General features: G+C 55.7%; 1 protein-coding gene across 6 annotated transcripts in view; it reads right to left on the bottom strand.

Annotated features, from left to right (window-relative positions):
* Positions 1-45: 45 nt before the first annotated feature.
* The window catches only part of LOC149307049 (B-cell CLL/lymphoma 9-like protein), a 28300-nt gene continuing 14416 nt past the window's right edge, over positions 46-13929 (bottom strand). Inside the window, exons 2-8 of one of the 6 annotated variants that reach the window (XM_089537869.1) lie at positions 10875-11012; positions 10207-10332; positions 9096-9294; positions 8408-8492; positions 5783-8090; positions 4548-4808; positions 46-3810 (exon numbers count right to left, since the gene is read on the bottom strand). In XM_089537869.1, the coding sequence (XP_089393995.1) occupies positions 2744-3810; positions 4548-4808; positions 5783-8090; positions 8408-8492; positions 9096-9294; positions 10207-10332; positions 10875-10914 (4086 nt within the window). In that variant the 5' untranslated portion in view covers positions 10915-11012 and the 3' untranslated portion in view covers positions 46-2743. Of the gene's footprint in view, positions 3811-4547; positions 4809-5782; positions 8091-8407; positions 8493-9095; positions 9295-10206; positions 10333-10874; positions 11203-13929 lie in introns of those variants that run through there. The other 5 variants (XM_089537863.1, XM_089537866.1, XM_089537865.1 and 2 more) reach the window with 5 other exon arrangements.

Genomic DNA, 13929 nt, shown 5'->3' with positions numbered 1-13929 from the left:
GGCCAAAGAGTCTCCCAAAAAGGATCTGGGCAGGCAGTGTTTTGAAATGTCTCTTTTTAATAAAAAGGCACCTATAAAACAGGTCAATCAATACGTTACAGGCAGCACAAGATACCCAAAAAACAAGCCTAGAAATCATTTTAAAATAAAAACCGATAAGATGTCTTCACATATTGTATTTATATATTTATATTTATATATATATATTTATAGAATGGTACAAAATGCATGGGTGGCCAGGGGGAGGGAGGGTCCCCTTCCCAACCCCTTCCATGGGATGAGGACAAGAGAATGGGGCAGCCCCATTTGCCTGGGCACAAGCCCATCGGTCAGCTCTGCTGGAGAACACAACCCAAAGAATTAGGTCGTGCCAGTTTGTCAGGAGCAGGAAAAAGAGCTCAGCCATGGCCAGAAGAGACAAGAGGAAGAGGAAGAAGAAGGCAAGGAGGAGGAGGACTTCAGCAGACGCCACTCAAGAGCCAGAGAACCGAGCAAGAAAGCACAAGAGACACAAGACGGGACGACAGTATTCACAGTGCAAGGTGGCGAAGGGAGCGGAGAGGAGAGGCAGAGGACTGAGCCACCATCTGCCTGGCCAGCCAAAGCCAATGGGCCACCCTACGGCTGATGAAGAAAACACAGATCCAAAGAAGAAGGTGGTGGTGCTGGACTGCCAGGGATGGCTGGCCAGTTTCCCCAGGGCTGGCTGCCCTTTGACTTTGGGGGCAAGTGACCTATCCTCCCCCAGCCCCACCGTCTGCCCCACACACCTCCTCCTCCTCCTCCCTTGGACTCCCTAGGTCTGGATGCATCCTCAGCCGGCAAGGGCTTCAAGCAAGGACAGCCAACACAGTCTGGAGAATTGAGCCAGCTGGTGGTGATGGTGTCCTGTGAAAGGCCCTCAGATGCCCCACACATTGCCCCACTTCAAGGCTCCAACACAAAGCAAGAGCAGGAGCAGGAGCTGCCTCTCGCCGAAGAGGGCTTGCAGCACTCTTCTGAAGGGTCTGGGAATGGAGGAGGGCAGGGCAGGGATCTCCCACCCCTAAGGAGAAGTGGACCCTCTCCCCCTTTTTCTAAGCACTTAGACGTATAAGATGGGGGAGAGAGGCAAACGATGGGATGTGAGCAAATGCCTCCCTATGCTGGATGCCTAGAACCTTCTCATAACTTTGCTTCTTAGTCCTATAAGGTATACATTTTTCTATATTGCAAAACAGTTCGATCCAAAACTGTCCAAAAGGTCAGATGGGATAGTTCTGGCCAAATCAGCTTCAGTCTCTATTTGTTTGTTTCTAATAGGAGCCAGTGAGTGCAAAGTCAAAACAAGGCAATGCAAGGCTTTCTTTGGACCAGGGTTTGGCTACACTTCCCCACCATGAGACAGAGGGGAGGGGAGGGGAGGGAATGGCAGAAGGAAGGGGCAACAAGGGTGCTGCTGTTCTTGTGTCTTACAACAATTAGGAGGAGGAGGTGACAGTGGGGTGTGAGAGACAACGGACAAAGGGGTGCAAAGTAGAAATAGCATGTCTCACTACCTGTCCTGAAAGTGAAGGTGTGTTGAGAAGGGCAGCTCAGTCCCAAATACGCATGAAATACATGTGGGAAGAAAAGGAAATGCAAAGCCCCCCTGTTCCCAACGCAGGTGGAGAATCAACTTCCAGTAAAAATCTGCTTTTCCCTTTTAAACATATGGGCCAAGATCCCGCATTGCATGCGTGGAGCATAATGCTTTGCATGCGCAGCTCTGCCCCTCTTTCTCCCCAGGGCCAGGAGCCCCCATGCCCCAGAAGTTTATGGGGAGCCAGGGAAGGGATGGAGGGGACTCAAGGGATCTTGGAGCCAAGGGGCAGAGAAACAAGGCCCTTCATTCCTCTGTCACTGGCAGCCGAGACAGGTCCCTTCTTTGCCATCTCAGCCCCCTGCCTCTCCTGTTCTCCTCAGCCTGTCAATGGATGCAGCAACGGATCAAAATGGATATTGCTGGGGTCCACGTGTGGAATTTTTGTACGGAGAAGAAATAAATGGAGACGTCCATTGTGAAAGGTGTGTGATCCCTACCCGCACCAACCCCTGGTTCAAGGCTCACATTCAAAAGAAGACATATGCACACCGTGAGTTATGCAAGCGCACATCACCAACAAGAGTCCAGCCACGACAGATCCATGTGTAATTCCTGCCTAAGCCATGCCTCCCTATGGTGACCCTTCATGAGCAAAACTTTGGGGTGGAGACGGGTGGCATAGGAAGAAGTTGGGGAGACAGCGTTCTGCCTATGGGCCCTCACCCCATTCCACAGAGAGATCTGGGCCTTTGGGATCATACCCAGGACCCGAGACAGAGGCAGCCAGGCCCTCCAGCCCAGGGAGACCCAGGCCACAGGGAGTCACACTTCTTCCAAAAACAGGTTTTTGAGGCTTCTATTAAAACACAGAATTACAAACAAATCCAAGCCAGCAAATCTTTGCTATGGCTTCTCCCTAACCTATTTACAGCTGTTCCAAACCCTCTTGCCCATTTTGGTTGCATTTTCTTTGAGAAAAAAAAAAAAGGAAAGAAGGAGAGAGAGAGAGAAAAAGAGAGGAGAGGAGGAGAGAGAAATTCACACGCAGAGGAAAGATTCAAACCAAACTCTGTGCCAGGGCAGAGATGGGGGCTGGCATCATTCCTGCGACAAAAGGGTCCCCTCCATGTTTCAGTGGCACTGCCAAAGACAGCGCCAGAGTGCAGCAGCAATGTCCCCTCAGAAGGGCAGGTTGGCCATGCTGCCAGCCCCCGGGCCGTAGCTCATCTGGCTGTCCAGGGAGACGCTGCGCTGGCGCATGGGGTGGGAGATCATGAGGTTCTGCTGGGGTGGGGGGCCCATGAGGGAGCCCTGTGGGGAGATCATGTGCCCAGGCTGCGCGTACATCTCCCCAGAGACAGACATGCTGCGCTGCTTGGCCTGCATGAGCAGGAAGTTCTGCTGGGCCAGGAGGTTCTGCTGGGGCAGCATCATGGCCTGGTGCATGCTGTTGCCCATCATGGCTTGCTGAGGTGCCAGGCCTGTCCTGCCCAGCATAGGCACCTGTCCCGGGTGGCACATGGCCATGCCACGCTGCATGCCCTGGGGGCCAGGCCGTGCCGGAGCCTGTTCCACCATCATGTTCTGCAAGTTCATGAGGTGCAGGTTGGAGGGGGGCTGTGCCTTGGAGACCCCCTGGCCCTCTCCCTTGGGGAAGTACTGCAGGGTGCTGCTGGGCTTCTCTGAAGGGATGATGCGCGAGAGGTCGAACTCAGGGATGCCGGTCGGCGTGGGGCGGATCACGTCGCTCAGCTCTGGGTCACTGAGCACTGAGGCCACGCCAGGAAGCACAGTGGGGTAGGACTCGGCCAGCCTCGCAGCCATGCGCTGCTGCTGCTGCTGTTGTTGCTGCTGCTGAGGAGGCATCTGTCCTGGCTGCTGAGGAGGCAGCTCTTCAGGGGGCAATCCCAAGCCAGGCAGATAGTGCTGCTGCAACCCTGGCCCGCCTCCTCCTCCCCCAGGGGCCATGGGCATGCCGTTGCCACCGTTGCTGGGAGGCTGCTGGAGGCGTGGTGGGAAAACCATCTGGCCAGAAGGGCCACATTGCTGGCCAAGGGGCTCCTGGGGCCCCGAGGGCAGCATCAAGGGGTTCTGGGGCGGTGCGGTGCCATGCATGGGCATGTTGGCACCCAGCGGGCTTGGCGAGGACATGGTGGGCGCCGGGGGCTCGTGGGAGAGCGGCTGCTGTCCTGGGAGGTTCATGCCCATAGGGCTCTGGGCAGGGGGTGGCCCCACAGAGTTCATGCCTGTAGCAGGAGACAAGAAAGCCATTACTCCTTAGGCGAGGGACCCCAGCCCCAATGCCATCAGTTTATTGCTGGAGCAACCTTGGGAGAAATCTCCCCACCTCTCTCCCTCCCCATCAGTCAGCAGCAGCTGCAGGAGGTTTTGGAGGGGGCAAAAGGGGCTGGAGAATCCATCCTGCCCCCCAAGAGCAATGCGTGCAGCTAAGCCACACTGACACACATGTGCATGCATGTTACTAACAGGACACCAAGGAGACCTAAAGTGAACTGCTACTCCTGAACCTACCTTCAGCTAACCAGCATCACAATTTGCATCTTTCTGTGTCCCATTCTCACAACTGTGTAACTGTGCCTACACACCTGTGGATTTAGCATCACTCCACCCCTACATCTGAAGAAGCTGGTTGATACGCATGAAAGCTCATGCTAAAATAAGTTAGCCTCAATAGTGCTGCCAGATTCTTTCCCTACATCTTCTCTTTCCTTTCCCTTTTGACTTTTAGCCAGGGCAGCCCTTGGAGGAGAGAAGTGGTCACCGCTGTCACTCCCACCCATTATCGCTGCACACCTTCTGATTTGGGGCAGCAAGCCCACCTGCCTCTGGCTAGGTCAGGCACCAAGAGAATTCATTAAACATGGCAGCCCATCTAGTGCAGCCATCCCCTTCTCCAGAGATCCAGGAAGCAGCCCAGGTGTGCTGTCAGTTCTGCCCCTCACCTCGCCCCCCAGATACCTACCAGTCATGGCACCGGGCGGAAGCATGGGCCGGTCAGGGAGCAATTCGTCATCTGAGGTGGCGATGGTCTTGATGGCATTGTGGTAGAGTGGGGTGGAACTGGGCATGGCGTACTTGGACATCTGAGACATCATAAGTGACAGGGGATTCTGGGAGGGAGGTGGATCTGGAGAAGAAGGAAAAGGCAGGTTGGGGTTGAGGGGACCAGAGGCGTTGCTCGGCGGGGCAGAGGAGCTGCTCCTGGACCCAGGAGGCACTGAACCTGCAGCAAGAGAGACAACAGTAGAGGGGTCTTAATCATCAACAGAGGAAGAATTCAGCCAGCAGACCTTCCAAGGCCCAGGACCCTCAAGTGGCATGCATGGCACAACATCACCACCAGGCAAGTTTGGATCCAGCTGCAGAGAACCGGCTGCATCAGGTGTCTCCCCACCCCCTAATTTGCTTCCGCTCCAAGGCAAGAAGATTGCCCAGAAGGCAGGCAGATTCAAATGGAGGGAGGGGAGATACAGAGGTTTGTAGGGCCTTTGTCTCAAATAGGCAGTGATGTTTTGCTCTCTTCTGATGACTTTTGGAACCATTTTCCTGGTGTTACAGGGTGGGAGGTGACCAAAATGGTAATTCATCACACAATCATGCATTGTTTAGCCATACATTTTCATTGTTAAAGACATGGGATATGGGAAGGGGCATCTGGGAAAGTCTTGGTGAGGGCCAGGGTCCACATGGGACCCCCTCATGGGCTGTATAGTTCTCTCTCCTCAGTTGCACTTTAAATTCAAATTTCTCCAAGTATATACTTCAGAAGCTTTTGGAATAAAAACAACTATTGCTTTTTGGGACTAAAGCACCCCTAGGGCCAGCAGGATTTCAGCGCTTGGGGAAATTACCATCTTTAACCACCAACATCAAGGCAACCACTTCATCCAGAGCATTCTTCAATGAGTCATATTTACAATACTTCACCTCCAAAATACCCATCCTCTGCCCACATGCACACAACCTGGCTTAATCACATAACATATAATTTGTTGTACAATGCCACTACCTGATGAAAAGGACCAATGCACTGTTGTAAGAGTACAAGTGAGGTCTTCCCTTTTAAAAAACCCAAAGCAAATAAACCAGTCACACTTTGATGCAAGAACCCCTCACTCTTACACAAAAATGAACCCATTCCTCTCACAGCCTGCATAGCGCACCCTCCTCCCAGACCCATGCCCACATGCCCATTACCTTGCTCAATGCTTCCCAAGGGTACCGAGCTACTCATCCCAAGAGTTGGCTTGCTCTGCCCGATGCCAGGGCTGGAAAGGGCGTTTTTGGGCGATGGTGCCCACCCTGGAGACGAGACTGCCATGGACGGGGACTTGAGGTGGCTCGGAGAGCTGGTCGGGGAGCGGACGTTGAGCACAGAGCTGAGGACCTGGGGAGACTTCAGGGGGGCGCTGGCGGTGCTGGCGGCTGGCAGGTTGACCATGGCAGAAGGCGTCTGTGGGGACTTGAGGCTGGCGGAAGGGGACGTGCGCAGCGGGGAGTGGACCTGGCTGAGGGTGGGCGACTTGAGGCGGCCCATACCGGGGGAGTTCATTTGTCCCACGTTGAGGGCCAGGTCGGAAGGACGGCGGCCCAGACCCCTCACAGGCGCCGAGTGCATGTTTGTGGACGGGGCACTGGTGGTGGGGGGCAGGGGAATGTGGCTCAGCCGTGTGGTGCTTCCCATGCTGCCAGGCTCCGGGCCGAACATATCCTGCGTGCCACCCATCTCCTGTGGCACGGCAGGGTAGGGGCCTTGCATGCCAGGGAAGCCTTGAGGTGGCTGAGTTGGTGGTGGCTGGGGCTGCCCCCCTTGCCCGGGGAATGGAGAGCCCATCATCATTTTCTGAGGGGTCCCCATCATGGCTCCAGTGCCATTTGGGGCACGCACCCGAGCCATCTCCTCGGAGGGCATAATCTCCGGCCCGCGCATCTTCTGAGACATCAGGAGCTGCTGTTGCTGCTGCGGCGTCATCTGCACATTTAAGTTCATGTTCATGTTCATGTTGACGTTCATGTTCATGTTGAGGTTGCCTGGAGCCCCCAAGCCCGGCTCCATCTCCCGCAGGGGTGGGCTCAGCATGGTCCGCGACCCCCCAAACTCCATGGCTAGACCCTCCCCAGCAAACAGGGCCGGCTCTACCTGCCGGTGCGTTTGCATCATGCGCTCCATCTCCATGCCCAGGGGCCGCTGCATCCCTCCCGGGCGCTTCTCCAACAGTTGGTGCCGCAGCATCTCCTCCCTGGCACGTGGCGTCAGGAAGCGCTCTGCCTCGCCCTGCCCTGGCGGTGGGTATGTCAAGTTCCCAGGGCCAAAGTTGCCCGGCCCCGCCATAGGCGACATCTCCTCACTCCAGGCCATGCCGGGCCTCACTGGTCGCTGCATGGGGCCCATGGGGCCTAGTGACTCCAGGGGCAGATTCTGCATTCCCCCAAACCCCCTCTGCATCTGGCTGCCAGTGAACCGGGGTCCGACGAAGGAAGGCCGCAACTGGAGCTGCTCCTGCATCTCAACGGGGACTCCACGCAGGAGCCACTGCTCACCAGGCTTGCTGTGGTAGGGTGGTGGGGGCCCTCGGAGCATCATGCCTCCCATGGGCTGGGGCAGCATCATGTCCTGGAGGGGCCGCCCTCCATGCATGCCCACCTGCTCCTCCTTCCGGCGCTTCTCCTCATAGTACTCCTCCTGCAGCTTGCGCCAGGCCACCTGTTCAGGAGTCAGGCTGTCCTGGCCAAGTCGCTGCATCATCATGTTCATCTGCTGTCCCATGTCCATTCCAGGGGGCACCGGCCCCTCTGGCTCCAGGCCTCCCCCCCCCAGGCTCTGGGTCTGTGAGATCATGGACTGCAGCGGCTCCTCATACTTTTTCAGGCCCGTCCCGGGGGGTGGGGGCGGGGGTGGGGGGGCCTGAGGGGGCTGCAAGGGAGGCCCTCCCTGGGAGGGAAGGGGCCCCCCATCACCACCCCCTGGCTCCCCCTTGAGGAAGGGCTCCCCTTCGCCACCACCACCGCTGCTGCGCAAGAGCAAGCGCTCAATGTCCCTCAGGGTCTGCAGTGACCGCTCCCGGTGCTCCAGCTGCTCCTTGGAGAGGCCCTCTGTGTTGAGGCTGCTGCGGGGTCCATTCCCTGTGGAGGGGGCCCCTGGGTTGGGACCTTCCCCAAGCAGGCCGTCGGCCCCGCCAGAAGGCAAAGAGCTGGGCGCGGTGGGCGTGTTGGGGTGAGTGCCCCCAGGGGCTGTGCTGCCGCTGCAGCCGTTCCCCACAGAATTGGGCGTCAGGTCCCGGCGGGTGTCTTCAGGGGGACCCTCCTGGGGGAGATTGCCAGGAGCTGAGAGGGGCCCCTGGAGGGGTGGGGGTGCTGTGGCCTGGGAAGGGGTCCCCGGAGCAGGTGGAGGTCCCTGGGCTTGGCTGCTGGGCGGCATGGTGGGTGGAGCGTGTGGGGTACCAGCGGGAGACGGATTGATGGACAACGGCTCTGAGGCAACCTGCACCTTTGGGAGGGGGGCCTGCTGGGAAGAAGGAGGATCAGCATCAGCATGAGGAGGGGGAAATGTTCCTTTCTAACTGATACAGCACCCTCCCTGGGATGCACAATTGAGCATGGCCCCTACCAGCCCAAAACGTCCACAGCAGGGTGGGAACTGTGCATCTCCCCATCCCAGTGTTGGTACCCTGCAGTCCCCAGCATTCCTCACCAGTGGCTATCTGGGATTAGGGAGCTGCTGGGTGTTCCAATCCAAAATCTGTACATTTCCTTCCCTTCCATCTTAGCAGTTCAACAGAATGGGACCCAAACTCTATTCTGCACTCTAGCAGCCACTCTTACCTGGTCCAGCTTTGCCCGGGGCACATGCTGTTGGTGGTAGCCCAGGATTGAGTCTGCCCGGCCCTGGAGTACGGCCTCTGCAGCCCTGTGGGCACAGAGAATGAGAGAGAGAGAGAGAGAGAAATCATTGGTCTAGAGGAGGGCAGACACAATGGCGAAAGCCCTAAGAGGAGCAGCTTAGGAAGCTGGGTATATTCAGCTGGAGAAGAGAAGGCTAAGAGGTGATTTGGAAGATAGCCCTGTTTAAATATTTGAAGGGGTGTCACACTGAGGATGGAGCAAGCTTGTTTTCTGCTGCTCCAGAGAATAGGATCCGGAGCAATGGCTGCAAGCTACAGGAAAAAAGCTTCCACCTCAACATTAAGAGGAACTTCCTGACAGAAAGAACTGTTTGACAGTGGAAGATACTCCACCTCGGAGTGAGTTGGAGTCTCCTTCGTTGGAGGTTTTTAAACAGAGGCTGGATGGCCATCTGTCAATGGGTATGCTTTGATTGAGAGTCCCTGCATGGCAGAAGGGGGTTGGACTGGATGGCCCTTCAGGTCTCTTCCAACTCTATGATTTTAAGCCACTTCACAAAGGTCTATAGAGCTGAGGCCCTTCCTAGTTGGCTTTTGGGTGTGGAACAGCCACAGACCAAAGGGATGCCTGGAAGAAACCAACGCCACTCGGAAACACGGAGGCTTACGTGTTAGCAAGGTTGGTGGTGAAAACATAGACAAACTGAAGCGCCTGCTTCCCTCCGCCATTGCCGGCATCTGACCGCAGGCCCGGGATTGTGTTGTGTGGCGTGCCGGAGGCATTGTTCTCGCTCAGGGCTGGCAGTGTGTTGGATCCTGGGCCCAGCTGGGAGCTGGAGCTCATTGCCGACTCTGCTACATTACAGTCTGCCAGGGAGAGACAGAGAGGGTGAGCTCAAGGACCGTGAGGGGATCCACACTGCACAGTTATCCCACTTTGATCCCACTTCAACAGTCACAGTGCTGATTCAATGAAGGCTCTAGTGCAGCAGTCCAAGGAAGCCCACTAGAGCTGTCTCCCCCAAACTACAAATCCCAGTAGTTGATAGGATACAGGATTCACAGTACTTAAAGTGAGACCAACTGGCTGTGCTTGTGGCACATGGATAGTGCAGCAATCAGAACAACCAGCATAGAGCAAAGCAGGGCTGCAGGAGAGTTCAGAGGAGAGGGATCAGAGACTGGACACATGGCGCCGAAAGGACCAGAACTGAGCCACAAGAGGCAGAATGTGCATGAATGTGTGAGTGCATTTGTGTGTGTTATGTGTATGCAAGCCTCCTTTGCAACTGAGATGGTAATCCCCCTTTCCTCAGCTCTGGGATGCTCTTCTCCAAGGATCCGGCAGGTGGTAGTATGCAACTGGAATTCTCTAAAACTGGTTTGTTTGGGTTTTTGGCTGATGGCGGGGAGCACAGACGGCTTCATCAAATGAATAAAAATATCAGCTCCCTCAACCCATAAAGAGACAAGAATCCAAGGCAACCACAGGCAGATTCTTTGGTGTTAAGGGCTTGGGAAACTGAGGCAAGGCTGGTAATGGCACCAGAGAAGTCTTGTGCGCATCTTGCAAAGGAGGCTGGACTGATTTCTGGTGAGGGTCTCGGTGTGTGCTCACTGCAATCTTGGAGGTTTACGAAAATATTGCTCAATAGGCAGGCTATGCAACCACTTTAAAAGCCATCAGGGAGCAGCACTGCCCCACAGGCCCACACTCCAGGTGCGCGCACACACAAGCAAACCGAGCATCCCCCCTGCCCATGTGCTCAGGGGACTCACTGTGGGCGCTGCCACCGCGGGGCTTCTCATCCTCCTCACTGTCCGGTCCAGAGCACCACTCGTCACCGCTGTAGGGCTGCTTCCGCTCCAGCACGCAGCGCCGCTTACTCCGAGGGGCCACTTCTCCTGGGAGGGAGGGGGAAAGGACACTGTCGGCCTCTCCTTTGGACTGAACAGCAGATGAGGGTGGGAGGTCATGGGGGACAGGGAGCCAAAGCAATGAAGGCCATGCCACCTTCCCCAAGGGTGACCCACCCTCCTGCCTGGTGGGGGCTCCTACAGCCACGGTGGAAAGGAGGGCACTGGAGCTGAGAAGGGCAGAAGGAGGCGGGGGGGGGGGGCTGGGCAGGAGGCTCGTGTCCTGCTGGCCCCCTCCTCACCTGTCAGCTCCTTGTCCAGTGAGGCAGCGCTGTCTTCCAGCCGCCGTTCTCCCGAGTCCACCGAGACACTCCACTCCTGCTTTGCTTTGCCCTTCACTGCCCCAAAGACAGGGCTGGGGGCCAGGCTGCTTTTTAGTCCACCAGAGTTGCCAGGGGTGGCTGGCTGGCTGACTTTGGCACCACTAGCGCCGCCGCTACCATGGCTCATGGCCCCCACGGCCTTGGTGCCCAGGGTGCAGGTGGGGCTTGGGCTCACATTATGGGGCCGGGAAGGGGTGCCGCTGTTACCTGTCTTTCCATGGTTGGTCACTTTATTGTCAGGGTGCATTGGACTGGCAAAGGCTTCGGGCAGCGACTCTGGAGGCAACTCCAAGTCCCTGCGGCAGAGGCAGAGGCAGCGGCTGCTCTCTCCTGCGGGCAAGGCACCTGTGGGGCAGAGTAAGCCATGAGGCAGGGCAGGGCGGAGGAAAGGAGGAGAAAAAGGAGACTGGTCAGAGCAGGGCTGGAAGGATGCGGGAGGCTGGAGGTCAACTTCCTCCTGCCCAGAAGCTGACCTTGCAGTTATAAGAGTTTGATACCACTTGCTATGGAATCCTGGGATTTCTGCCATAGAGCTCACTCATGTTGGCTCTAGAGAATTCAAAGTAGCTCTTTTGAAGCTCTTAAATATCACAAGATTCCACAGGAGCCATATCCACAGTTGGATGTGGAATCAAAGTGCTCTGGCTGTGCAGTGTGGATACTTTTCTGGGGCCAACTTACACATCCAACCCAACTGCCATGATGCCCAACTCCTTGCCCACGGCTCCCATGTGGCTAGCGGACCTTTCTTCTTCCCAAAGGGTCACCTGGGGCTGCAGTCGGGGGGGGGGATTTGGGGAATGAGAAAATGCCACACTGCCCACCAAAGCAATGGCGCTGGAATGCAGCCTCCTCTGGGGAAGGAGAAGACAACAACCACGTGACATCAACAACTCCAACCACCTTCCCATTCTATGTGGTTGGCACACCCCCACCCCTTTTCTGACATTTAAAAGTCAGCAAGGGCTCCTGGGAGGGAGATGCTTGGCCGTCCCCTTCCTTCCATGGTTGTCACACAGGCTGACCTCCCCTCCTTCCCAGCCAAGCTCCAATCTCCAGCAGAAGAGGGAGGGAGGGAGGGATCCTGCCTGCCTGCTGGCCTGCCCTCCTTCTCATGGGGAAAGGTTTCCTCAGGACACACTTCTCACCTCTTTGGGGAGAAGCAGGGGCCTGGTTGGGTCAGAGGTCCCATAGCCCCTCAACTCTAGTCAGACATCCCTCCTGAACTAGCTGGGCCCAACAAACCAGCCAGCTAACACTGAGAGGGCTGGCAAATGGGACTGGGACTGGGGCTGTCACCTCCGATGAAGGGCCAGTTGCCCAGCCAGCCCGCCATGGCTTGGGCTGCTGCCTCAACCTCTAACCAGGGAGCCATGAACCCTTTCCCCCAGAAGGCGATTAATTTTCTTTGCACAGCAGCAGTTTGGGGGGGAGGAGGGAGGGCCCCCCTGTCCCTTTAAGTGCCAGCCTGTCGCACTGCCTGGCTGGGTCTCTGGGGACCTATTAATAGCAGCTGGAAAGATCACATCACTCTGGGGATATTTATACCTCTTGCTCCATACCAGGAGAGATTTATTTCCATGCTGCCCACTGCAAGAAAAGCCTACTGCGGGTGGGGAGGAGGAGTGGATGACGGCAGCCGCCCATGTGTGCATCCATGCATATGTGTGTGTGTGCGGTGGTGTTGGAGAAGAATGGATTTGCCTCTGCAGACTCCGCCTTGGGGCAGCCTTAGTGTGGGCAGGGCGGCACAGGCGAGTTCCAAGGGGCAAATATGCCAACAGAACCGCAATGGGCCTTTGCACCCTCCCCTGGGAGAGACCCTAAAGCTCTGCACACCCCAAATCCCACACATGCCCACTCAGAGGGTCACTTGCAACCTGGAGGGGACTCTCCCTGGGCCACCACAGCCAAACATGAGAGAGCACTTGCCTCTACTAGTCACCCACAGCCAATCTTACTTCCACTGGACACAAAAGCATCTGGTGGCTACTCAGAGAAAAAATGGCCTACGCTGCAGTTATGAACCAAGGTTCAAGGCAGATCTTCTTCCCCCTCAGTTCTAATAGTCCTAATACTAGAACCTGGGTGGTTCTAGTACTAGGACCATCTACTGAAGGTAAAGAGTGTGAAAGAGGAGTCCATGCAGTGCAGAGTTATGGGGCAAAATCCACAACAGCAGATGCCAAATGGCCATCAAAGCTGGACAGACTTTAAAAGGGCTGGACAAATTCGTGGGTAAAAAAGATCTTTGTGGCTACTAGTCACAATAGGCTCCAGTCAAAGAGGCAGGGTGCCTCTCAAGGCCTCTCAAGGCCAGCTGCTATTCTGGAGATGTGGGCAGGAGGATGCTCTGGTACCCAGTGGGCTTCTCACTGCAGCGTCTGGTCTTCCCATAAGGGACCAGCATCCAGCAAGGCTCTCCTGCTGCTTCCTGCTGGGACGCCAAATCCTTATGTCTGGATAAGTGGGGAGAAACGCCATGCTCTAGCTGGAGATCCTGCATTGTGCAGGGGGCTGAACCTGATGACCTCTGGGAGACCCTTCCATCTCTAGGATTCTATGAGGGTGGGTTGTGAGTCACTCAACGGTTACGATCCATTTCACTCTCGCTGCTTGCAGACACCTGCCTTCAAACTCTCCATCTGAACAGCTTTATTTTTTTACTTCATTAATGTGATGGTTTTAATTGTTGTGTTTACTGTGATGATAATAGTTATGTTGTTTAGTTTGTTTTTTATTTATGTTTTTAAGTTGCTATGATGTTTACTTAGCAGGATGATTTTAACAGTTTTATTATTTCCCCCCCTGCAATGTGCTTGCTCACCACCTGGAAGGATAAAAAGACGTAACAAAAGAAATGAAGCAATTCAAACAGACCACCCCAAAACCTGGGATGCGCAGTACCTGCTGCATCTTCCAGCAATGACTGCTCACCTTGCCCTTCTTACACTACGCCTCTCCTCCAAGAGGGTCAGGTTCAGTTGGCCTTCAGGGCTGAGGTCCCCTCACTCTTATCCAAACCATGGCTTGGCAAGGCAGACTAGGCTGAGAGAGTGTGACTGGCCCAAGGCCACTGCTCTGAATGATGTGGGGCCAAGTAGGGATTCCCCTCCTTCCTCTAGCACAAAAATGGACACAGGCCCTTGGCAATGAATGGCTTCTCCAGACAGTCCTGGACTTTTAGCCTTATCATTATGTTTTTAATGCTCATATACTGTATTAGGCAGGGGTCGGCAACCTCCGGCCCACGGGCCGGATG

The sequence above is a fragment of the Sceloporus occidentalis genome, unplaced genomic scaffold (assembly GCF_023333645.1).
Source record: "Sceloporus occidentalis isolate IW3139 unplaced genomic scaffold, rSceOcc1.0.p SCAF_9, whole genome shotgun sequence".
Lineage (NCBI taxonomy): Eukaryota > Metazoa > Chordata > Lepidosauria > Squamata > Phrynosomatidae > Sceloporus > Sceloporus occidentalis.
This window is presented reverse-complemented; position numbering and strand designations above follow the sequence as displayed.